This window comes from Hylobates moloch, unplaced genomic scaffold (assembly GCF_009828535.3).
Source record: "Hylobates moloch isolate HMO894 unplaced genomic scaffold, HMol_V3 SCAFFOLD_1, whole genome shotgun sequence".
Lineage (NCBI taxonomy): Eukaryota > Metazoa > Chordata > Mammalia > Primates > Hylobatidae > Hylobates > Hylobates moloch.
In genome coordinates, this window is record NW_026652276.1 from 230,878,833 (window position 1) to 230,905,417 (window position 26,585).

At 38.6% G+C, this 26,585-nt stretch overlaps 2 protein-coding genes across 2 annotated transcripts; one reads left to right on the forward strand and one right to left on the reverse strand.

Annotated features, from left to right (window-relative positions):
* Positions 1-13,075: 13,075 nt before the first annotated feature.
* On the reverse strand, positions 13,076-16,860 carry LOC116813299 (STE20-related kinase adapter protein beta-like). Its single transcript, XM_058444661.1, is given in 6 exon segments — positions 13,076-13,570; positions 13,572-14,339; positions 14,341-14,380; positions 14,499-14,590; positions 16,656-16,705; positions 16,836-16,860. Coding segments are annotated over 6 exon segments (1,470 nt in total).
* Positions 15,463-22,555, forward strand: GIMAP7 (GTPase, IMAP family member 7). Its single transcript, XM_032753587.2, has 2 exons — positions 15,463-15,536; positions 21,412-22,555. The coding sequence occupies exon 2, from the start codon at positions 21,453-21,455 to the stop codon at positions 22,353-22,355; it is 903 nt and encodes a 300-aa protein (XP_032609478.1). The 5' UTR covers positions 15,463-15,536; positions 21,412-21,452; the 3' UTR covers positions 22,356-22,555.
* Positions 22,556-26,585: the final 4,030 nt, after the last annotated feature.

A 26,585-nucleotide genomic window follows, 5' to 3' on the forward strand; every position in this document is an offset into this window, starting at 1 on the left:
TTTTTGAATTTTCTCCAGCTGCCTTTTTTCCTAGCTGTTTGCCGGTTGCTGCTTGTTATTTCAGTTGTTTGATTGTTTTCAGTTTCTTAGGTTCTCATGTTTTCCCCGCTATCTTAAAATCTCTCAGTGTTGGCTGAGAGAAGATATTTTGGGGTGTGTTTCTTGTTTTGCAGCGACTGGCCTCATGCTTCCTTTGTTCTTAGGGGATATTTTGGGAAATGGCTTATCATTTGCCCTTGTAGTTTCATATTCTCTGTGGCCCCTCCTCATGCAGCTTAAGATCAATGACTTGTTCATTTCTTCTAACTGGAGTTCTAAAAGTCATTGCGATATTGGCTCCTCACAGCGTACTTAGAACTGCTTGATAAGTTATTGATTTTATTGGAAATACTATGTCCAGAATTTTTCGCTAAGGATTTCTGCATTTGATGGCATGATATTCTTGTGCAGGATAGAGCTGGTATAATGGAAAATCTCACACCCATTATTAACACATAACCTGGGGGCACGTGTAGTAGTTGTTACAAGACAGGTTCAGTATACAAGTATCTGTCATGTATTACACCATATTAATAGAATGAAGGATAAAAATTGCATGATCATCTCACTGGATGCAGAAAAAACATTGTACAGCTCTTTCTCTGGGCACCAAGCAAAGTATGTAAAATTTGAAGCCGTAGGTTTGGAAATAAGTTTGTGGTTTTTAACACCCCACAATTTGTCTCCTTGATTTCCAAACCCCTACAGTAGTAATATGTATGAATACAGTGGTAATATGTATGAAGACTATAGCAGACTGTATTACAAGAGCCAGTTCCAAAGTCAAGTTTACAATCACACAGCAAGTAGAGAATTGCTGCTTTGACAAGAGTTTTCCTAGAGGGCCCAACTCATTATAAATGGGATCACTCTTCAGTATTTACATTATAGCATTTTATTTGTTGCAATATAGAAACATGTTTGTTATTGCCAGTAGGAAACTATGGTTTTGTTGACATCTGCACTACCTATTACCAACTCACCGGTAGCTTTTAGATTGTATTTTAGTTTCACTACTAATGTTACTTTGCCTCAAACCAGGAAACAGTTTCCTTCTCTTGGGTTCCTAGATCTCCCTGCACCCATGTGTAGGTAGCCTGCCTGGGGCTTCCTTTTCCATGTTACAAGCTGACTGGAGTAGGTCTATTTCGGGCAGATTCCGGCTCATCTTTCCTCTTCAGGTTTACTTTTCTCAGTGTAATGTGGTGTGGGTGTTAGCTGAGTTTACTGTGGGCTCATGCTACTTCATTTAGAAAGATTTGGGAAGCCTCATTTTGAACTTGGATTCTTGTTGTGTTCTTCACTCCGACATCTTAGAGGGCTCTGTGTTTTGGATGAAAAGGTCATCATTTGCCCAACCGACTCCCTTCTTTATGTATATATGCTGTTTCTTTTTTTTTTTTTTTGAGACGGAGTCTCGCTCTGTCGCCCAGGCTGGAGTGCAGTGGCGCGATCTCGGCTCACTGCAAGCTCTGCCTCCCGGGTTCACACCATTCTCCTGCCTCAGCCGCCCGAGTAGCTGGGACTACGGGCGCCCGCCACCACGCCCGGCTAATTTTTTGTATTTTTAGTAGAGACGGGGTTTCGCCGTGTTAGCCAGGATGGTCTCGATCTCCTGACCTCGTGATCTACCCGCCTCAGGCTTCCAAAGTGCTGGGATTACAGGCGTGAGCCACCGCGCCCGGCGTATATATGCTATTATTCAGAGCTATGGAGGAAAGAAGGGGCTCATCGGCACTCTGAATCTAAACAGTAACACCTGGAATGTGAACAGTGGTTCGAAAAGTATTAACATGCTTACTTTTTGGAATTTCTAAGCACATGAACATGGCTAAATTCTGTTGGAGGCACCCGTCTGTCCTCAGGTGAAATTAAGATATGTTTGGTTATAAAAGAGATGCCAAGAGAAAAATAAAGGTAATATTCACATTCAGATATTTTGAGAAAATGGCTTTGCATAAATCCAACAACATTGCAAGCCAAGATTTTGTCTAAGGATATCAACAGTCATGCCTGGTGGGGTAGGCAATCTGTTTTTCTGTTTCACTCCAAGAACATACCAAAATATTTCAATCACATTTATCTTCCCCAAAACTGCTCTGATATTAGCTTAACATTACAAACGATTTCCCCTTTTAATGAATGAATGAATCACCTCTAGCTACTACTAACTCTTAGTACACAATTTTTAAAAACAATCTCTGGGGCTTCTGATATTTGTTTTAAGTTTTAATCATTCATGGATGACTATTTCTGAAAATCCACTTTTCCCCTTACATTTGTGAGATAAAACAAAACAGACCGTAAACGTCAGATAAGGTTGAGCCAGAGAATTATGTTCTGTACAAATAATGGGACAACAGCAATCTTTGGTTGTTGGGGCAGCTGCAACACAGCACAGATGTTACCTTCAACTTCCTTTGTAAAAAAATAAAATAAGTTTAAGTGTAAAAAATATATTATGACTTTATGATAAGGAAGGCTGGGGACTCTTTTCACATCTAATTTTCGAATAAATAATATATTTACATGATTCAAAAAACAAAAGAATATGAAAAGGCTAATATTAAGATGTCTTGATTCCACCTTGCCTGCCTGGTTCTACCACAGTTTTCTAAAAGTAAACATTGTTTCTTGGGTATACTTACATTGTTTCTTTCTAAAAATGTAAACAAATCACAGTACACGTTCTTAATTTCTTTCTTTCTTTCTTTTTTCAGATACAGAGTCCCCTCTGTCGCCCAGGCTGGAGTGCTGTGGCATGATCATAGCTCACTGCAGCCTTGAACTCCTGAGCTCATGATCCTCCTGCCTCAGCCTCCAAGTAGCTAAGACTACCAGCAAGTGTCATCATGCCCAGCTGGTTAATTTTTTTTTTTTTTTCAGAGACGGGGGCAGGGAGGGTCTCACTATATTGCCCAAGCTGGTCTTGAGCTCCTGGCTTCAAGCAATCCTTCCACCTCGGCCTCCCAAAGTGTTGGGATTATAGTTGAGCCCATGTGCCTGCCCATAGATTCTTAATTCCTTCTCTCTCCTTTTTTTTTTTTTTTAACATAAAAGGTAGCATACTGTTTATATATATGGCTCTATGTCTTGTTCTTTTCACTTAACAACATATCATGGGAATTGCTCCATCTCAGTATCTAGAGAGTCTCCTTGTTTTATACAACTATATAGTAGTCCTTTGTGTATCAATACTTGCATTTGTGTTAACCTGTTTCATTTGGGATATTTCTAAAACTTTGCAGTTTCAAACAGTACTGCGTTGTTTGCCGTATTTCCCTCCACATTGGTTATGCCACTCTTTGTTTTCACTAATGAAGTGTAAAAGTGCATGTTTGTTCTCATATCATGGGTTTTGAAAATCTGATGGGGAGAAATCATATCTCATTGTAGTTTGAATTTGCATTTCTCTCCATGTGAGTGAGATTAAGCATCTTTTCTATATGTTTAATATCAGTTTTTTCTGTTAAAATTTTTTCATATATTTTGTCCCTTTTTACAATGAATTGTTGGACTTTTGCATCTTTACAATCAGCAAACTTTGTTTTTTAGAGCAGTTTTAGATTCATAGCAAAATTGAGTGGAAAGCACAGAGTTCCCATACACTCCCTATCCTCACACATGCCCAGCATCCCCAGCTATTGACATTGAGCACCACAGTGATACATTGGTAACAAACAGTAAGCACAGCCTGACACTCTATACAGTAAGAGCTTAGTCACTTGTCTATTCTATGAGTTACAAATATTATTTTTCAGGTTGTCATATTTTAGTTTGTTTTTGTTATGTAGAAGTGTATCACTATTACGTAGGCAAATTAATCAAATTATGTGTATTTCTGGTTTTTGAGTCATATCTTCCACATGTATAGATTTTAATGGAATTGTTTTCTGTTTCTAGGACTTAAAAAAATTTTTTTCTAGCATTTAAATGTTTTATTTATTTGTAATTCATTCTGGTGTTTATCAAGCAATTCTTCTCCCTTGCCTGCATAAACTGTTCTTCCAGCTACTAAACAATTGAAGAGGAAGAGAATATCTTAATAAAAAATATTCTAGCTACTTAACAGAAAGGACATGTTAGAATATGATATCACCATTTTGCAATATACAATAAGGTAATGGATCGATACAATGCTCATGAATAACTGCTAACATAAAAAGAGAAAAAGCAAGGCATCAAGTGCCCCTGATGAAAAGATACAACATCATCTATGAGTTACATTGTCAAAAAATTGAACTTGATTGTGACCTCTCTGATCAAATCAACCACAGCTAAATTCCAGTTTATAAAAACGTATGAGACTGAGGAACATGGCAAGTGATATTAAACAGAAAAATTCAGAATGGAGAAAAATCAATAGTACAAATTATGTGGTATTTTTTAATAAATACATTGCAAGAAAAGAAATGGGGGAAGAATCTTTTGTTTCAGGCCATGATAGAGTAATGGGAATTGTTATTTACCCTCCTTCCATAAACAACCAGAAAAATGGTAAAATATATAAAGGAACTGTTTCCAGACACTGGACAATAGGCTGCTCAAGACTGATCCATGAGATAGGTCAAGTGGGTGGAAAATGAAAATAGATGTCAACTGAGATTTCCACAAAAGAATAAGAGATCAAAAATAGTAAATACTTGGATAAATATAAAATATTCTTTTTATCATTTAAAATTTCTTTGCTTTTTTAAATTACACTTTAAGTTTTAGGGTACATGTGCACAACGTGCGGGTTTGTTACATATGTATACACGTGCCATGTTGCTGTGCTGCACCCATTAACTTGTCATTTAACATTAGGTGTATCTCCTAATGCTATCCCTCCCCCCTGCTCCCACCCCACAACAGGCCCTGGTGTGTGATGTTCCCCACCCTGTGTCCAAGTGTTCTCATTGTTCAATTCCCACCTATGAGTGAGAACATGCGGTGTTTGGTTTTCTGTCCTTGTGATAGTTTGCTGGGAATGATGGTTTCGAGCTTCATCCATGTCCCTACGAAGGACATGAACTCATCACTTTGTATGGCTGCATAGTATTCCATGGTGTATATGTGCCACATTTTCTTAATCCAGTCTATCACTGTTGGACATTTGGGTTGGTTCCAAGTCTTTGCTATTGTGAATAGTGCCACAATAAACATACGTGTGCATGTGTCTTTATAGCAGCATGATTTATAATCCTTTGGGTATATACCCAGTAATGAGATGGCTGGGTCAAATGGTATTTCTAGTTCTAGATCCCTGAGGAATTGCCACATTGACTTCCACAATGGTTGAACTAGTTTACAGTCCTACCAACAGTGTAAAAGTGTTCCTATTTCTCCACATCCTCTCTAGCACCTGTTGTTTCCTGATTTTTAATGATCGCCATTCTAACTGGTGTGAGATGGTATCTCATTGTGGTTTTGATTTGCATTTCTCTGATGGCCAGTGATGATGAGCATTTTTTCATGTATCTGTTGGCTGCATAAATGTCTTCTTTTGAGAAGTGTGTGTTCATATCCTTTGCCCACTTTTTGATGAGGTTGTTTGTTTTTTTCTTGTAAATTTGTTTGAGTTCATTGTAGATTCTGGATATTAGCCCTTTAAAATAAAGAGCTTCTGCACAACAAAAGAAACTACCATCAGAGTGAACAGGCAACCTACACAATGGGAGAAAAATTTTGCAATCTACTCATCCTTTAAAATTTCTTTAGAAGACAGATGATAGGTTCTTGAAAGCATTTTCATTGAATTTACCTTTTATGTAAATGTAAAATGTTTGACAACAATAATGCAGAAGATGGAAGGAAGGGAGTGAAAGTATAATATAAAGGTCTTATAGATGAAGTGACATAATATTTACTTAACGGTAGAATGTGATGTTACAGAGAATAAAATAAGGTGCAGATAATAAAGCAATAGTGGGAATAAAATGAAAATTTTAAAAGTTGCCATAAAAGGCCGGGCACAGTGGCTCACACCTGTAATCCCAGCACTTTGGGAGGCCAAGGCAGGTGGATCACCTGAGGTCAGGAGCTCGAGACCAGTCTGGCCAACATGGTGAAACCCTGCCTCTACTACAAAAAACAAAAACAAACAAACAAACAAAAAACAAAAATTAGCCTGGTGTGGTGGCATGCTCCTGTAGTCCTAGCTACTTAGGAGGCTGGGGCAGGAGAATTGCTTGAACCCAGGAGGCGAAGTTTGCAGTGAGCTGAGATTGCGCCACTGCACTCCGGCATGGGCGACAGAGCAAGACTCTATATTAAAATAAACAAAAAATTTGGCATCAAAAAGAATAGTTGGAACAAATAAAAACAAATAGCAAAATGATGGACTTAAACACAACCATATTGATAATCATATTAGGTGTAAATTTCTAAATGCTCCAATTATAAGACACATTGTCAGATTGGATAAAAAAGCAAGACTTCACTGTATGCTATCTAACGGAAAGTCACTTTAAATATAAAAATACAAATGGATTAAATGTAGAAGAACTGTAAAAGATATATATCATGCATACATTACACATACAAAAACGGCAATGGCTATATTAGTTATAAGACAAAGTGGGCTTTAGAACAGTGCTATCTCTTCAGGGATAAAGAAGAACACTTCATAATAATAAATAGTATAAAAATAATGCTAAAAAATTAATTCATCAACAAGACAATAATACTGGCTGTGCATCCACCTAATTAATAACTAACAGCTTCAAAAAATAACAGGACTTCAACATTCAAGAAGTGAAAATTGACAGAAATGGAGCAACAGACAAATCCACAATTATAGTTGGAGATTTCAACATATCTTTCTTAATAATATACACTGTTTCCAAACATCTATAAGGACCCTTTTTTTCTTAAGATTGAGCACAGATGACCAAAGAGAAACTGTGTTTCGTAATTCAGATTCCTGCACACCAACCTTTGACAGGAGGTTTCATTTCCCAATTTCCCATACTCTTATTACTAAGTAGGTGGGTTGGGATCTGAAGAGATGCATGAAGGGACAGAAGGAGAATGAACCATTTTAGATTAGGGTTCCAGATCTTGCACAGTGGGTGGCTTTGTTTATGCATCTAAGCTTCCTGGGCCTCAGTTTTCTCCTCTGTTAGAAAATAATAGTAGTCTCACATCACTGATGCAAAAATCGTCAATAAAATACTGGCAAACCGAATCCAGCAGCACATCAAAAAGTTTATCCTCTATAATCAAGTGGGCTTTATCCCTGGGATGCAAGGCTGTTTCAACATATGGAAATCAATAAACATAATCCAGCATATAAACAGAACCAAAGACAAAAACCACATGATTATCTCAATAGATGCAGAAAAGGCCTTTGACAAAATTCAACAGCCCTTCATGCTAAAAACTCTCAATAAATTAGATATTGATGGGATGTATCTCAAAATAATAAGAGCTATTTATGACAAACCCACAGCCAACATCATACTGAATGGGCAAAAACTGAAAGCATTCCTTTTGAAAACTGGCACAAGACAAGGATGCCCTCTCTCACCACTCCTATTCAACATGGTGTTGGAAGTTCTGGCCAGGGCAATCAGGCAGGAGAAGGAAATAAAGGGTATTCATTTAGGAAAAGAGGAAGTCAAATTGTGCCTGTTTGCAGATGACAGACATGATTGTATATTTAGAAAACCCCATCGTCTCAGCCCAAAATCTCCCTAAGCTGATAAGCAACTTCAGCAAAGTCTCAGGATACAAAATCAATGTGCAAAAATCACAAGCATTCCTATACACCAATAACAGACAAACAGAGAGCCAAATCATGAGTGAACTCCCATTCACTATTGCTTCAAAGAGAATAAGATACCCAGGAATCAAACTTACAAGGGATGCGAAGGACCTCTTCAGGGAGAACTACAAACCACTGCTCAATGAAATAAAAGATACAAACAAATGGAAGAACATTCCATGCTCATGGGTAGGAAGAATCAATATCATGAAAATGACCATACTGCCCAAGGTAATTTACAGATTCAATGCCATCCCCATCAAGCTACCAATGACTATCTTCACAGAATTAGAAAAAACTACTTTAAAGTTCATATGGAACCAAAAAAGAGCCCGCATCGACAAGTCAATCCTAAGCCAAAAGAACAAAGCCGGAGGCATCACGCTACCTGACTTCAAACTATACTACAAGGCTATGGTAACCAAAACAGCATGGTACTGGTACCAAAACAGAGATATAGACAAATGGAACAGAACAGAGCCCTCAGAAATAATGCCGCATATCTACAACCATCTGATCTTTGACAAACCTGACAAAAACAAGCAATGGGGAAAGGATTCCCTATTTAATAAATAGTGCTGGGAAAACTGGCTAGCCATATGTAGAAAGCTGAAACTGGATCCCTTCCTTATACCTTATACAAAAATTAATTCAAGATGGATTAAAGACTTACATATTAGACCTAAAACCATAAAAACGCTAGAAGAAAACCTAGGCAATACCATTCAGGACATAGGCATGGGCAAGGACTTATGTCTAAAACACCAAAAGCAATGGCAGCAAAACCAAAATTGACAAATGGGATCTAATTAAACTAAAGAGCTTCTGCACAGCAAAAGAAACTACCATCAGAGTGAACAGGCAACCTACAGAATGGGAGAAAATTTTTGCAACCTACTCATCTGACAAAGGGCTAATATCCAGAATCTACAAAGAACTCAAACAAATTTACACGAAGAAAACAAACAACCCCATCAAAAAGTGGGCGAAGGACATGAACAGACACTTCTCAAAAGAAGACATTTATGCAGCCAAAAAACACATGAAAAATGCTCATCGTCACTGGCCATCAGACAAATGCAAATCAAAACCACAATGAGATACCATCTCACACCAGTTAGAATGGCGATATTAAAAAGTGAGGAAACAACAGGTGCTGGAGAGGATGTGGAGAAATAGGAACACTTTTACACTGTTGGTGGGACTGTAAACTAGTTCAACCATTGTGGAAGTCAGTGTGGTGATTCCTCAGGGATCTAGAACTAGAAATATCATTTGACCCAGCCATCCCATTACTGGGTATATACCCAAAGGATTATAAATCATGCTGCTATAAACACACATGCACATGTATGTTTATTGCAGCACTATTCACAACAGCAAAGACTTGGAACCAACCCAAATGTCCAAAAAAGATAGACTGGATTAAGAAAATATGACACCTATACACCACGGAATACTATGCAGCCATAAAAAAGGATGAGTTCATGTCCTTTGTAGGGACATGGATGAAACTGGAAACCATCATTCTCAGCAAACTATCGCAAGGACAAAAAACCAAACACCGCATGTTCTCACTCATAGGTGGGATTTGAACGATGAGAACACATGGACACAGGAAAGTGAACATCACACTCTGGGGAATGTTGTGGGGTGGGGGAAGGGGGGAGGGACAGCATTAGGAGATATACCTAATGCTAAAAGACGAGTTAATGGGTGCAGCACACAAATATGGCACATGTATACATATGTAACAAACCTGCACATTGTGCACATGTACCCTAAAACTTAAAGTATAATAATAATAAAAAAAAGATTAAAAAAAAAAAAGAAAATTTCCAAATAGAAGTTCATTCTTTGGCATTGGTAGTTATTTAATGCTGTTAGGCTCTGGATTTCTTGAGCAAGCTTAGGAAGGCCTATCTGGCTAATTAAAACTCTTGTTGTATATATGTAAATAACCAAGCCATACATAATAATGGCATTGAGGGATCAAGAATAATTGTTGGAGATTATGTATGATCACAAGGTAGAAAATGACATTAAAATGATCCAACATGTGGAAATAAGCAAAAGAGATTATTGGGTATTCTTTCTGTGTGATGCGAGGCTTGACTACTGTCTAAGATACTCAACTCTGTTGAGAGGTAACTTGCAATTTTGCTTATAGACAAGTAAATAATTTTTTTGTCTGGCAGAATGTATACCCCAAAATTACATTTTATGACTGATATGGTTTGGGTCTGTGTCCCTGCCCAAATCTCATGCCAAATTGTAATCCCCAATGTTGGAGGTGGGGTCTGGTCGGAGGTGATTGGGTTATGGGGGTGGTCCTTCAGGAACGGTTTGGCACCATCCCTTGATGCTGTTCTTGCGATAGTGGGTAAATTCTCATGAGATCTGGTTGTTTAAAAGTGTGTAGCACTGCCACCTTCCACTCTTGCTCCTGCTCCAGCCATGTAAGTTGTGCATGCTTCCCCTTTCCCTTCCAACATATTGAAAGTTTCCTGAGGTCTCCCAAGAAGCCATCATGCTTCCTGCGCAGCCTGTGGAACTGGGAGCCAATTACACCTCATTTCTTTATAAATTACCCCGTTGCAGGAATTTCTTTATAGGAGTGCAAGAACAGGCTAATACAATGACCATCTTAGGAACAGTCATCAAATGGGCACACGGGAAATCTTATCTCCCTACAAATTACCCAAGATTCTCAAATGTCCTTTGAAATAATTATAATAGCTTACTGGTTTTCTCATTAATCAATAAGTTAAGTAAAATCTTTTACATGTATGTATTTTAAATTTGCATGAAAGTCATGACCTTGCTTTTTTTTTTTTTTTCTAATTTTACTTTAACAGGAAACACAGAGAAATACCACAAGCAAAGCCTCAGTAGTGGGACTATGAGACACGGAGAAGATTAAACGACTTGAGGAGGGATCTGCTGGGATCTGAATGTTTGTGTATCCTCTTCCAAATTCATGTATTGAAACCTAATTCCCAAGTGATGGTATTAAGAGGTAGGGCCTTTGGGAGGTACTTAGGTCGTCATGGTGGAGCCCTCGTGAATGGAGTTAGTGCCCTTATAACAGGCTAGAGAGTGGCTCCCCGCACCTTCCACCATGTGGGGACACAGCAAGAAGGCACCATCTATGAATCAGGAAACAGGCCGTCACCAGATAACAAACCTGTCAATACTTTGATCTTGGATTTCTCAGCCTCCAGAACTGTGAGAAACAAATTTCTGTTGCTTATAAATTACTCATTCTACAGTATTTTGTTATAGCCGTCCAAACAGACTAAGACAGGATCATTAAAAGCATTTGCTGAGCACCTGTGGTATTTCAGAAACTGCCTTTATACCTCTGTCTCCTTCAGCTATGTAAAATAGGTATCAACAGGAACTGGGATTGGAATTTTAGGTAAGCAGAGCTCCACTGAAACATTGTGTTAAGTTGCCTCTCAAGGAGAGGAATAGAGAAAGATTTAGCCCAGAAAGAAAGATTGAAACACTATAACAATAGCTGAATTCCAGGCTAAGCAATAAGGATGCTAAACCTTATGCAGTAAGAACTTCCCAACTACCATGACATGGACTGTCTGCATGGACTTCGCCAATTCATTGCAACTGGGACTGGAAAGGAAGAGATCTAGCGTGTTTCACTCTCAAAATGCATGCACTGTCCTTTTTTTTAACCACCAATTTTCTATCACAATTTAGAATTGTATCCACTAAAAGAAATGTTCAAGATCTAACCCCTAGTACTTGAGAATGTGACCTTATTTGGGAATAGTCTTTGTGATGTAATCAAGTTAAGATGAGGTTTTGGGGCAAGCTCTTCCAGTCCAATGACTTTTTTCCTTAGAAAATGAGTGAAATTTGAATAAGCACACAGGGGAGGAAACCGTGTAACTGTGGAGGCAGAGATTGGAGGGATGCATCTACAAGTCAAAGAGTAGCAAGGATTGCCAGAAACCACTAGAAGCCAGAAAGAGGCAAGGAAGTATCCTCCCCTAGAGTCTTCAGAGAGAGTGTGGCCTTGTTGACACCTTGTGGCCTCAAGAACTGTGAGATGATAATTTTTTCTTGTTTTAAGCTACCCAGTTTGTGGTAATTTGTTACAGCAGCCCCGGAAACTAATACAGACTTGATATTGGGAGGAACAAGTGACTGTTGCTTTATATAGCAAAAGAGTCTTTGCAGATGTTATTAAATTAAGGCTTTCACAGTGAGGAGATTATCCTGGATTATCTAGGTGGGTTTAAATGTAAACACAAAGATCTTTCTAAGGGGGAAACAAGAAAGTCAAAGAAGGAAGGTGATGTGAAGATGGCAGCAGAGATTGGTGCGATGCGGCCACAAGCCAAAGAACACTAGTAGCATAGAGATGCTGGAAGAGGCCAGGAGCAGATTCTCCTGTGGAGCCTCTAGAAGGTACCCTGCTAATTAGCCTGATTTTATCCCCATAACACTCATTTTGGACTTCTGACTTCCAGAACTGTAAGAGGAAAATTTTATGTTGTTTTAGGCCGCTACATTTTTGGTAATTTGTCATGATAGCAATAGGAAGCCTATACTCCAAGGTTACATAGCTAATCTGTGTAAGAGCTAGGACAGTACTATACCTTTCATCTCCTGTTATTATTTGTGCACTATCTTAATAAGTTAAGCTTTGCATTTATCTGGCATCATGGCGGCAGAAGAAAAGCCCCGAGTTTTGTGCACACACACACATACACATACACACAAAATGAAAAACATAATGTTCCTTTTTTATTTTTATTTTTAAACACAGTATTCTTTTTTTATACATTTCAAGTGAATCATTTGATGTGAGTGAGGCTGAGTTAGATGTTACCCATAAGTATTAACAGACGAAAAAGGGAAAGTAAAGACATTTTCCCTCTACCATAAAAGGGTCTGATGCAAGATAAACTAGCCTGTTGGCCTAACAATAGCTCATTAAAAAGGCCAGAGAATCTGGGAGAAGAAGATGTACTTGGAAGCACTATCCTTTGAGGGACCATTCCCAAGAGGACAGCAAAATACTGAAAAAATTAACTGGCTTGAAAATTATGTTGAGAGATCAAGACAGCCATAGCTTAGAACAATTTCCCAAATAAATAACACTAACTAGCTAGATTAGTAGTTCTGATGTTTCCTTGGAGTTGTCACAGCACTCTGTGTGAACCAAAGGGACTACAAACTGATGCCCCTTTGAACACAGTGATTTGAACAGACTCTCCAGTGCACCAACTGTATTTTCAAGTATAATTCTGGTATTTGTACCTAGCAATACAGAAGAAAAAGCAGCAAGGAGAAAGTGTCAAGTGTATAGGACATAAAACGATTTGCCAGCCCTAGAATTCCCCATATGAGCCTTTTTTCATCAGGAAAATCACATTCTGGCTCAGTCCAAGGTAACACCGGAGGCAGTGATACTGATGGCTTGTTATAAGCAGAAGGCAACAGTGAAAGTATTGAATCCTGGCTTTCTTCTTTCATCTGTTTGAAGAAAACATGGGACAATAAACTGCTTGCTGATGGCCTTTTCTCCGGATCTTGTTGCAAACAGAGCTGTACCAAGCTAAAGAAGGCAGGAGAGAAGGTTTTTGAGGATGGTGTGTGTAATCGGTCACTATTTACTGTGTGAGTTCCACTGGAGACAAGCACACTTGCTCCAATCCCAGAGTCTACACCTGACCGGGAATTTTTCATTTTGGATTCTGATTGAGGGAAAATACTGATATCCAATGGGCTATAAGGGGGACCTTTCAGTTTCTGTTAACAGCATCTGAGTTCTATGCATGTCCTGGAAAGGCACCTGCCCACTGGCTAATTCACATGTTGTAATCCCAACACTGTAAATATCTGACTTCACATTATACCCATGTGAATCCTGTCTCAGTAGTTCTGGACTCAGCCACGGATGCACTGATGTGCTGAACTGTGGGAAATCGTACACAGCCCTATGCCTCTGTCCATGCTTAACCAAACTATGCAGATGGGACAGGCCAGAGAGGGTCACTAGGCCATCACCAGAAATGAGGATATGGCTGGCTTTAATACCCCTGTGAATACAGCCATATTGGTAGAGATAGTTCAATCCTCTCACTGCTCCAAAGAGAATGTTTCTTATTAAAGTTTTACTCATTCCTTCAGGAAAACAGGTCCTCAAGAGTTGACTTGCTGAACCATAGGCCATAAATGGAGAAATAACCCAAAGCCAGCTGCCAACGGTGAAAACTGTCCAATAAGTTGTAACATTGGGATGCTGGAAAAAGTGGGATAGAATCATGGCTTTCCGTAAAACTTTCAGGCGTTCTTCATTGCAGTTTTCCAGATTTGTAGTTTTTATAGTTACCAGTGTTCCCGTAGGAGTATGCCGTGCAAGATGGACAGAAGTCAAGTTGTCAAATCCTCTTCCTATTTCTCCTTGGAGCTCATAGTGAGAAACGTTGGTGGAACATACTATTTCGCTGGCTCTAGTGGATGGAGGCCACCAGGAAAGGATTGCCTCATTGACCAAGTATTGATGGATACTGGTTTCAGACTTGTTTTTCATGTTTGAGTGATTCAACTTGTGTTCTTGAACTAAAGTTCACAGAAAGTGACAAAAATCCAAATATTCCAAAGAAGCCTTTTGTTTTATCTTCCTCTGAAGATGCAGATATATCCTACTTAGCGGCGATGATGGCCAGCGACTCCCTACAGGCTGCCAGTGGTGCGGACGTGGGCGGGTGTCGGAGCCCGGATCACAGAGGGGCAAGGCGAGCGCTCTAGGCCCACTCCTGACGCAGGGCACTGGGGGGTGGCAAGGCCGTGACAGGGGCTGTGGGCTTGGAACTCTAAACATAGTATTCTTATGTAGCCAACTGGAATATCTGGTCAACCGTGAGAGCTTTGTGAACCTGCCTCTCACCTCAAGAAAACTCCAGAGCAGATTGGAACCATCAACTGGGTAAATTCTGGAAAATCTGTCTCTGCCTGAGACTGTGGTAGGAGGATGTGGGGTAGAGAGGAAGGTGGGGAAGGGATGTAGGATCTATTCCATGGGTGCATCTTTACTTGTTAGGTCATGCATATTTTCAAACTTGGAAGAATTATATGAAAAGCAACTAAAGAAACTATGTGGTCACGGGCAGATTATTTTTCCAGGCCTCACCTTCCTTTTTTTCCCTTGGTTCCTAATGATTTAGACTCTGCCTTTGAGCCTCAGTGCTGTTAACTTTTGAATGAGTAACTTGAGGCCTTCCTGAAAGACTATAATAAAAAACCCATATTGTACAATCACTAAGAACTCCCAGCTCTATGCTTGGAAATGGCAAGGTATATGCCTGTCTCTCTTCTTCCCCAAATTACCCCTCAGCCTCCCACTCCACCCAGGGAAGACAATCAGGTCCTGTGCCTTGTTTTCTAGGCAATATTTGGGTCATTTAATAAGGCTCTTTTGCACCCATCACTGTAACCTGAAGCAAAAAATGTAGCTTTGGAAATGGTGTTTATAGCAGGCCCATGGGCAGAAGGTTTCAACCTGGCAAAACTGAAGCACTCACCAGATTATGGAGCAGTATTTCTGTTTCTTTAAAGACAAAACTTTTTTTGTGTGTGTGGCTCCACCCAGTCTGAGCTTCCTGACTGAGAGGTTTTGCTGGGGGTGCAGACACTTTTGCCTCACAATAAAAGCAAAAGCAACAGCTCAAGCAGCCTCCTTGGAGAAAACCTGAAAATTCAACTTGTTCAAGAGAAGGTGAGCCTGGCTAAGAAGAGGGCCTGGTGCCATTGGGCTGCGAAGGGCAGTGTGGACAGGGTGTGTGGGTGGAGTGGACTCTGCCCTTACGAGGGACAAGGCACTGTGCTGGCAGCAATGCATAGAAGGTGTTGTGGGAGGGGTGAGTAGGAAGGGAGTGAGGAGGTTTATTTGCACTTGAGAACTCAACTTGTTCAAGAGAAGGTGAGCCTCGCTGAGAAGAGGGCCTGGTGCTATTGGGCTGCAAAGGGCAGTGAGGACAGGATGTGTGGGTGGAGTGGACTCTGCCCTGAGGAGGGACAGGGCACTGTGCCAGCAGCACTGCATAGAAAGTGCTGTGGGGGGGTAAGTAGGAAGGGGAGTGAGGAGATTTGTTTGCACGGAGCCCATGCATCTCATATGTAACGGGACACGCATGGCTGCATCGTGCACCCTCCACTCACTGGCTGTTGTGATAGACACAGAGTGTTGCCTGATAACCTTCATAAGAAATTAAGGGCTCCTAAGGCAGATTTGTAAAGGTGACAGGCAATTTAGAGTCCACCGGTCCAAGTCCCTCTTCTTGCAGAAAAAGAATCAGAATCCCAATCCCAGAGATTTTGATGATTCTCCAAGGGGTACCCAGATCACTCATGGCAGAGGAACACTAGAAGTCAGTCTGCTGACTTTTTCCAGCATTAAGCGGAGACAAGCTGTGTCCCTAACAGTGTAACATGTGGGGCTGCTGCGCCACTCAATACAAAAAGAGTTGCCATAAAAGACCTGTATAGAAATCACTCGATGAAAGCCTAAGGACAACCCTGCAAGATTGGTTTGATTTTCCCTTTTTATAGCAGAAGGAACTAAATCTCGAGGAGCTATGAAATTTTCTAGAACCGGTGGGTCTGGCCACAGTTTAGAACTGTCCACCTCTGTTGTAAATGCTTTTGTCACTTCTCAGCCTTTCTCTCAGCTGGAGGTCCTCTGGATCTTCCAAGAACCACTCGAGAAAGTTTTAAAGTGATATTTCTCACCATCTCTCTCACGTTTGGCTTCTCAATATGGGAGAGATGGAAAAGTCCATGAGAAATGCGGAGCCCTCCTCACGGTTCCCTTGTAACAGGCTGGCTCCCAGCTCACCCTTTTGCAGAAAGTGTGGATCATCTCCTTTGCCTTCCACTGGTCTATCTCTGTGCCATGTCAATGAAAATTTAGAATCATGGCCTGAGAGTAACCAAGAACAGGCAGTAGAGTGCACGTTAAGAGTGAGCATGGTAGATTCAGACAGACTTTGAATCGAATGTCTTCTCTGCCCAGTACCTATTAGCACAGGGACCAGGGGCATGTTTCCCAGAATTTTTGAGCCACACCAGCTTCCTCATTTAAAAAATTAGTTTCACTGTAGAGTATTTTTGAAGAGTAAACGAGATATACAAAACATGTTTTATCAGGGTGTTCTGATATGCAGTCTATGCTTGATAGTGGTTACACTATACATGGGTTAATTTTTTTATTTGTGAAAAATTTATACTTATTCGAAGGTAAAAATAATATAAGCAACTTCCATGTACCTATACTAAAATCTCACAGTTAGCAATTTATGCCAGCCTTGTTCAACTATCTGCTCCTATTCTCAACTCTATCACTGATTATTTTGAAGCAAATGTCAGATATTACATCATTTTATCAGTAAATATTTGAGTATGTGTCTCTGAAAGATAAAGACCATTAAAAACATTTCCACAATTTCATAAATAGGCTTCAAAAGGCAACTATAAATTTTAATACTACCAATTGTATTCAGATTTCCCTGAAGATCTCATAATTTTTAAAATTGTTTGAGGTAGGATCTAAGTAAAATTCATACATTACAATTGTTTGACATCTCTTAAGTTTCACTTAATGTGTAGGTTTTCACCTTCCTTGTTTCTTTGTGTTAAATTTCTTTGTTTAAGGAAGGGAAGGTCTTTTGTCCAACAGAACTGGACAGTATTCATACTGCTGATTGCATTTTAACAATGTCATTTAACATTCCCTTCTAGCTCCAGTGTTTTGTGTGAATTTATATTAATGGGGAGGTTGGATCAGATTAAAGTTTGACTTTGTTTTTTTAGTGGGAATACTTCATAGATGCTATCCGAAACTTCTTTTTTTTAATTATACTTTAGGTTTTAGGGTACATGTGCACAATGTGCAGGTTTGTTACATATGTATCCATGTGCCATGTTGGTTTGCTGCACCCATTAACTCGTCATTTAGCATTAGGTATATCTCCTAATGCTGTCCCTCCCCCCTCCCCCCACCCCACAACAGTCCCCGGAGTGTGATGTTCCCCTTCCTGTGTCCACGAGATCTCATTGTTCAATTCCCACCTATCAGTGAGAACATGCGGTGTTTGGTCTTTTGTCCTTGCGATAGTTTACTGAGAATGATGGTTTCCAGTTTCATCCATGTCCCTACAAAGGACATGAACTCATCATTTTTTATGGCTGCATAGTATTCCATGGTATATATGTGCCACATTTTCTTAATCCAGTCTATCATTGGATTCCCTATTTAATAAATGGTGCTGGGAAAACTGGCTAGCCATATGTAGAAAGCTGAAACTGGATCCCTTCCTTACACCTTATACAAAAATTAATTCAAGATGGATTAAAGACTTACATGTTAGACCTAAAACCATAAAAACCCTAGAAGAAAACCTAGGCAATACCATTCAGGACATAGGCATGGGCAAGGACTTCATGTCTAAAACACCAAAAGCAATGGCAACAAAAGCCAAAATTGACAAATGGGATCTAATTAAATGAAACTTCTATTAGAAGGCACATAATGCTTGAGTGCCTCTCTTTTTGTGATGTTAGCAGATGTTAATGATTGTCTAGAATGAATTTGTTTCATTAAAAGTTACCAAAAGATGATATTCTATCATTCTTTATTTATTTATTTGATGGAATAGTCATATACAAAGGAACTTTCATTCAGTGATTCTTTCATTTTTGTGAGATATAGTTAAAAGATGAGATGTATGAAAGACAAAATAAATGCTTCTTTCTCTTTAGTTGTCAATGTTCAGAATGATGAGTTACTTTCTTTTTTTTATTTTATTATTATTATACTTTAAGTTTAAGGGTACATGTGCACAATAGCATACTCCAAAGGGAGCAATTAACTTCTTTCAGGAAGATGGTGTTGTTACCAACTACTGGATTTCAATATATTTGGTATATTTTAATCCATTGGAATAATCTTTATTAATGATGCTCAAATTATTCCATCTTTGTCCAGTTGGAACCTCTTTAAGGTAGCTTCCAAGTCCTTCTGATAAAACTAAGTAATTTTTGATAGCATCTCTACTTTCTAGTATGAAAGATGTAGGCTAAACTTGTATGTTTACTGGCCCAGACCTGGAATCAGTACTTTTTCCTAGTAGTCCTAATTTCTTTCGTGGGAAATGCCATTTGAAGATCACAATCTGGGTATTAAGTGCACTCATTGCTACTTGGCTGACCATGGTTTATGCCGTTTAGATGGACTTCAAAACAGTACACACACACACACACACACACACAGTGAAATTATTAATACTACATTTTCAAGCCTCTCGGGACAAATCTTTGTGTGGTTCATCCTTGACAGAAGATACAATTAGATTTATTTGTTCCATTTCTTTTAACTTTTACTGGTGTTTTAAAATATAATTTTTATTGTATAATTATGTAAACTATTTAAATGTTCTCAAGATCAAATTTGCAAAAACAAAGGATATTCAAAGAAGTCTAATGACCATTTTCTGTTCCTGTCCCTTGTACCTTGTTGCTCCCATCTTCATATAAATAATTCTTTTGTTTGTTTAGTTTTCAAATGGTTCTGCCATTGTTTTTTCACATGCACATAAAAATTATTTATATATATATAACTAATATTCCTTGTTATTATATAAATGGTAGTAAACTATACATTATTTTCTTCACTTGGCTTTTTTCACTTAACAGTATATCCCAGAGATCTCTTCATACTGGTATATAGATATATATCTCATTCCTTTTTGCAGTTGGATAGTACTTTTCTGTATGAATATTCCTTAGTTTATTCAACTGGTCCCCACTGATGGGCATCATTCCTTTCTGTATTTTTGTCAGTGCAGCTCTGGGATAAATCCTAAAATTGGGATTGATAATCAAAGAGTAAATGCATGTGTAATTTTTCAAGGTATTGCTACCTTCTCCTCTATAGGTGTTAGGTTGTTTTCCCCTTCAAGCTAGTCATGCAAGAAATTACCTGTTTTCCCCATACCTTTACCACCAGATTATGCTGAGAAATGTGTGGATTTTTGCCATACCTATAGTTGAGAAATAGTTATCTCTGAGAATTTTTTATTTTTTCTGTGTTTTTAATTTATTATTCTCTATTGTGAATGAACTTGGATATCTTTTTATGTATTCAAGGATAACTTGCATTTTTTTTCCTTGGCCGTGTGTTCATATCTCGTCCAATTTTCTATCAAGTCATTGGTCTTTTGTTTCTTTACTTTTAGATATTCTTCATACAATAGGAAAAGTAGCCCTCTTTGAGATAAATTGGAAAAATGTTTTCCTAGTTTGATATTTGTGTTTTAATTTCTCTATGGTGTTGTATGCCTTACATAATTTTTTAGATTTTTGTGTAATCAAACTTATCAGTCTCTTCCTTATACTATTTTAAATCTTAGTTATTAACATCCTCCCCACTCCCAGGTTACAAAGAATTTACCCATGTTTCCCTTATTATTTATATGGGATAGTTTTTACATTCAAATTTCTAATCTATTTGGAATTTGTATGACATGAGGAATTGGATGCAATTTTATCTTTAAAATTGCATCCAATTATATAGAGGTATAGTTATTTCAGTGTTGCTAATAAAAGTGTCCATCATCTTTCCCATTGGTATGAGGTGTTGCTTCACGAATGTAAGTTAATGTAATTGAATGGGATATAAATGAATATAAAATGAGCAACGGCCTATTTGTGAATTCTCTGTTTCTGTTTCATGGCCTGTCTATTCACTCACCAATATCACACTGCTTTAATTATAGAGATTATAATATTTAATTGTCTGGTAGAGCTAGTCTTCCCCTGTTCTTCTTTTCCTTGATTGTCTAGGCTAACTCGCATTTTCCTTCATCCGAATGAACTTTATAATCAACTATTTTAGTTCCAGAAAAAAAAGATGACAAAATTGAAAAAATTATATTTATATAAAATCATGTTAAAGAAATAGATATTTTTTCTGTTCTATAAACTACTGTAAACATGAATCAGTGTTAAATTTGGCCAAATATCTTTCCTGCATCTAGCTAATTTTCTTCTTAACCTATTAATGGAATGTGTTGTAACAATCAACATTCTCATATTGACCCACCATAGTATTTCTGAAATAAATCACACTTAATCACAGTCTATTATTTATTAGTGTCTAATAATTTATTTAGGATTTGTATATTAGTATTCACAAATGAGACACATCTGTAGTTTTCTTTATTGATAAAATATTTGTCAGCCTTTGGAATCAATATACTTGCTTCATAGAAAAAAAATGTAACTTTTTCCTTCTTTGTATATGGCCAGGAGCAGTTTTAGGTAGCTTTGAGGTCATCAGATCTTAAAAGGTTTAATAGAATTCACCTGTGAAACCATCTATACCTGGTACTACTTTGTGGGGAAACTCTTTAACTGCTTTCTCTATTATTTCTTCCATATTAATCGGACTATTTCATCTTTCTGTCTTTACTGGGATTAATATGGATAATAGGATATTACAAATTTTCAGGAAGAAAGAGAAAGCAGAAAAGAAGGTTGGGAATGGATCCCACTTACTAAAACTGGCTTTTTTTCCCTATCTTCCCCTCCTTAAGGTCTTGTACGTGCCTAAGTTCCAGAGCCTTCTGACGTGAACATGGCTGAGAGTGAGGACTACTCCCTGAGGATTGTTCTGGTAGGGAAAACTGGAAGTGGGAAAAGTGCAACAGTGAACACCATCCTTGGAGAGGAAATCTTTGATTCTAGAATTTCTGCCCAAGCTGTTACCAAGACCTGTCAAAAAGCATCCCGGGAATGGCAGGGGAGAGACCTTCTTGTTGTTGACACTCCAGGGCTCTTTGACACCAAGGAGAGCCTGGACACCACCTGCAAGGAAATCAGCCGCTGCGTCATCTCCTCCTGCCCAGGGCCCCATGCTATTGTCCTAGTTCTGCAGCTGGGCCGCTACACAGAGGAGGAGCAGAAAACCGTTGCATTGATCAAGGCTGTCTTTGGGAAGCCAGCCATGAAGCACATGGTCATCTTGTTCACTCGCAAAGAAGAGTTGGAGGGCCAGAGCTTGGATGACTTCATAGCAGATGCGGATGTGGGCCTAAAAAGCATCGTCAAGGAGTGCGGGAACCGCTGCTGTGCCTTTAGCAATAGCAAGAAAACCAGTAAGGCAGAGAAGGAATGTCAAGTGCAGGAGCTGGTGGAGCTGGTAGAGAAAATGGTGCAGTGCAACAAAGGGGCTTACTTTTCTGACGACATATACAAGGACACAGAGGAAAGGCTGAAACAACGGGAAGAGGTTTTGAGGAAAATCTACACTGACCAATTAAATGAAGAAATTAAACTAGTAGAAGAGGATGAGCATAAATCAGAGGAAGAAAAGGAGAAAAAAATTAAATTGCTAAAATTAAAATATGATGAAAAAATAAAAAATATAAGAGAAGAAGCTGAGAGAAATATATTTGAAGATGTTTTTAATAGGATTTGGAGGATGCTTTCAGAAATATGGCATAGCTTTTGGTCTAAATGTAAGTTTTATTCTTCTTAATTTACTGTGATTTGTTAATGGATGAATTGTATTTTGCAAAGATAATTACAGAAATACCTCCCTCCCCTTAGCTTTATTAAGGTATCATTGATAAATAAAAATAAAATATGTTTAATATGTATAATGTGATTTTTAAATATATATGTATATATATACATATACATTGTGAAATAATTAAATAAAGATAATTAACACATCTAGCACCTCTCGGTTGCTATTTTCTTCAGTGTGCTGAGAACATTTAAGGTCTACTCTCTTAGCAAACTGCAAAAATGCAATACAGTATTATTAAGTATAGTCATCATGCTGTATATTAGATCTCCAGAGGAGGTTATTCATCCTGCATAACTAAAGTTTTGTACCCTTTGACCAACATTTCCCCATTTCCCCCAACACCCAGCCCCTGGCAATAAACATTCTATTCTTTGCTTCTGTGCATTCTACTTTATCAAATTCCACATGTAAGTGAGATCAAGCCGTGCCTGTCTTTCTGTGCTTAGCTTACTTTACTTAGCATACTGTCCTCTGGGTTCATCGATATTGTTGCAAACGACAAGATTTACTTCTTTTTCAAGGTTGAATAATGTTCCGTTATTAATGGAATGTTAATAATGCACTGCATTTTCTTTATCCATTCATCTGTCCATGGACGCACTTGGGTTATTTCCATATCTTGGCTATTGTGAATAATGTTGCAGTGAGCCTAGGAGTGCAGATATTTCTATAATAATGCTCATTGCAGCATTATTCACAATGGATAAAAATATATTTCAGTGGAATATATATATGTGTGTGTGTGTATATATATATATATATATATATAAATGATTATGTCCCCCCAAAATTCATATGTTGAAATCCTCCCCCCCAATGTGATGGTATAAGGAGGTAGGCCCTAGGGAAGTGATTAGGTCATGGGGGCAGAAGCTCCAGAAATGAAATTAATGCCCTCATAAAAGAGGCTGAAGAGAGACCCCTGAATATACATTCCACTGAATATATATATATATTCCAGTGGATAAAGATATATTTCATTTCCTTTAGGTATTAGTCCATTTGGGCTGCTATAAAAATACCATAAACTAGGTGGCTTATAAACATCTATATATATATACACACACACACATATCCCACCTCGGCCTCCCAAAGTGCTGGGATTACAGGTGTGAGCCACTGAGCCTGGCAAGATTTCTTACCCATGTATGATTTTTATAATACTATGTCTCGGGGAACCTGCCCCGATAATCACATAGGTTCTTTTCAATATTTCGTAAGCATCGGCTGGCTTGAGAAATAAAGGGACAGAGTACAAAAGAGAGAAATTTTAAAGCTGGGCATCCAGGAGAGACATCACACATTGGTAGGATCCATGATGCCCCACAAGCCACAAAAACCAGCAAGTTTTTATTAGGAATTTTCAAAAGGGGAGGGAGTGTGTGAATGGGTATGGGTGACAGACATCAAGTACTTAACAGAGTAATAGAATATCACAAGGCAAGTGGAGGCAGGGCGAGATCACAGGACCACAGGACTGAGGTGAAATTAAAATTGCTAATAAAGTTTCGGGCACCACTGTCATTGATAACATCTTATCAAGAGACAGGGTTTTGAGATCAACCAGTCTGACCAAAATTTATTAGGCGGGAATTTCCTCTTCCTAGTAAGCCTGGAAGAGCTATGGGAGACTGGAGTTTATTTCATCTCTGCAGCCTTGACCATAAGAGACGACCACGCCCCTGGGGGAGCCAGTTCAGAGACCCACCCCCAGGTGCGCATTCTCTTTCTCAGGGATGTTCCATGCTGAGAAAAAGAATTCAGCGATATTTCTCCCATTTGCTTTTGAAAGAAGAGAAATATGGCTCTGTTCCACTCAGCTCACCGGCGGTCAGAGTTTAAGGTTATCTCTCTTATTCCCTGAACAATTGCTGTTATCCTGTTCTGTTTTCAAGGTGCTCAGATTTCATATTGCTCAAACACACCTGCTGTACAATTTGTGTAGTTAATGCAATTATTACAGGGTCCTGAGGCAACATACATCCTCATCGGCTGACAGGATTAAGAGATTGCAGTAAAGACAGGCATAGGAAATCACAAGGGTATTGATTGGGGAAGTGATAAGTGTCCATGAAATCTTCACAACTTACATTTAGAGACTGCAGTAAAGACAGGCACAATAAATTGTAAAAGTATTAATTTGGGGAAGTAATAAGTGTCCATAAAATCTTCACAATCCACGTTCTTCTGCCATGGCTTCAGCCGGTCCCTCCATTTGGGGTCCCTGACTTCCCGCAACAACTATGCATTGATCATTTGGAAATGCTGACTCAGTTATGCAGATAATCAAATAATGACAGATTTCATTATATACTTACAGCAGCTGATACAAGCTTTCTAAAATTTTTGCTTAAAATCTAGGAACTTTATCATTGACCATAAATACTACCACTATTTTCCCTAAAGCAAAGGCTCACTGTTTTCAAGAAAATGTCTGAAAAGGAAAAATAGAAATGAAGAAAGGAGTGACAGTTACCAAGCAAGTCCAAAACCCTATGGCTCAAGAATAACCTTTTTTGGCTTGATGCTCTCAAGGCCCACTGATATGGAGGTCCTGCCTTTTGGACCCTTTTTGATGGTTGTCCAGCCTCCAAAGCTTGGCCTGTCCCCACAGCTTTGCTGTCCCCCATAGCACACACCACACCAGAGCCTGCCAGAGCTGCACCTAGGGGAGCCGAGCAGCATGGCAACAGAGTGTGGGGAGCAGAGTCCACAACGTGAGGTAACGCTGGGCAGCAGTGGCCCCTCCTTTGAAATTGTTCTGATCCTCTGGGCCCTAGCATTCTGTGATGGCAGTCAGCCCTACTGATTTCTGAAATGCCTTTGGGGTCATTTTTCCATTGTTCTGGACAATAGGTCCTTGCTTCTGTTTAGATGGCTCACTGCCTTGATCAATAGCACATGACTTCCATTGAGATGGCTGATCCATACTAATTTTCTTTATCAAATGATCAATAGGCCACATCATTTTCTCTTCTGAAAAAGCTTTCTTACCTTTTTCCAATATGGATAGACTAAGAATTTTCTAAATGTTTAAGTTCTACTTCCCTTTAACTAACAAATCCATTTTTATTTCTCTCTTCTCACATTTTACTATAGGCAGTGAAGAGAAGCCACACTGTACCTTCAACACTTTGCTTATAAATTTCCTCAGCCAGATATCCAGTTCATTACTCACAAATTCTACCTTCCACAAAACACTGGAACAAGAACACAACACAGCCAAGTTCTTTGCCACTTTATAATAAGGATTTCTGTTCTTTAATTGTCCAACAACACATTCTTCATTTCTCACTGGTGAGACCTCATCAGAATGGTCTTTACTAGCCATATTTCTACCAATAACTTAAGTTATTGGTATATCTACTTAGGTATTCACTGAGAAAATTGAGGCCTTCTGAACTTCAGCAGAATCATCCTTAATGGTCCATTCACAGCAATGCAGGATTTTTCTAGCACAAACCTCTCACTTCCAGCCTATACTTATTACCCAGTTCCAAAACTGCTTGTACATTTTAGGTATTTATTACAGCAGCACCTTCAGCTCTTGTTACCAATATTCTCTCTTAGTTTGGACTGCTATTACAAAATACTATAAGTTGCATGGCCTATAAGCAACAAAAGTTTAGTTCCTACAGTTCTGGAGGCTGAGAAGTCCAAAGCACTGGCAGATTCAGTGTCTAGTGAAGGCCCACTTCCTCATAGACATCTATCTTTTCACTATAACCTCACATGGTGAAAGGGATAAGGGTCTTCTCTTGAGCCTCTTTCTTTTTTTTTTTTTGTTATTTGTTATTTGTTTTTTGTTTTTTGTTATTTTGTTTTTTTGTTATTTGTATTTGTTTTGTTTTGTTATTTTTTAAATTTCCTATTGAGCCTCTTTTATAAGGGCACTAATCACATTTATGAGGTCACTATCCCCATGACCTAGTCACATTCCAAGTGCCCCAACTCCTGTTATCATCACACTAAGCATGAAGATTTATCATCACATTAAACATATCAATTTTGTGGGAATATAAACAATCAGAATATAACAGATATATACCCAGAAGCTTGCTGGATTATATGGTAGTTCTTAATTTTAATTTTTGGGGGAACTTCCATCCTGTTTTCCATAATGGCTACACCAATTTACATTCCCACCAACAGTGTACAAGGGTTACTTTTTCTCCA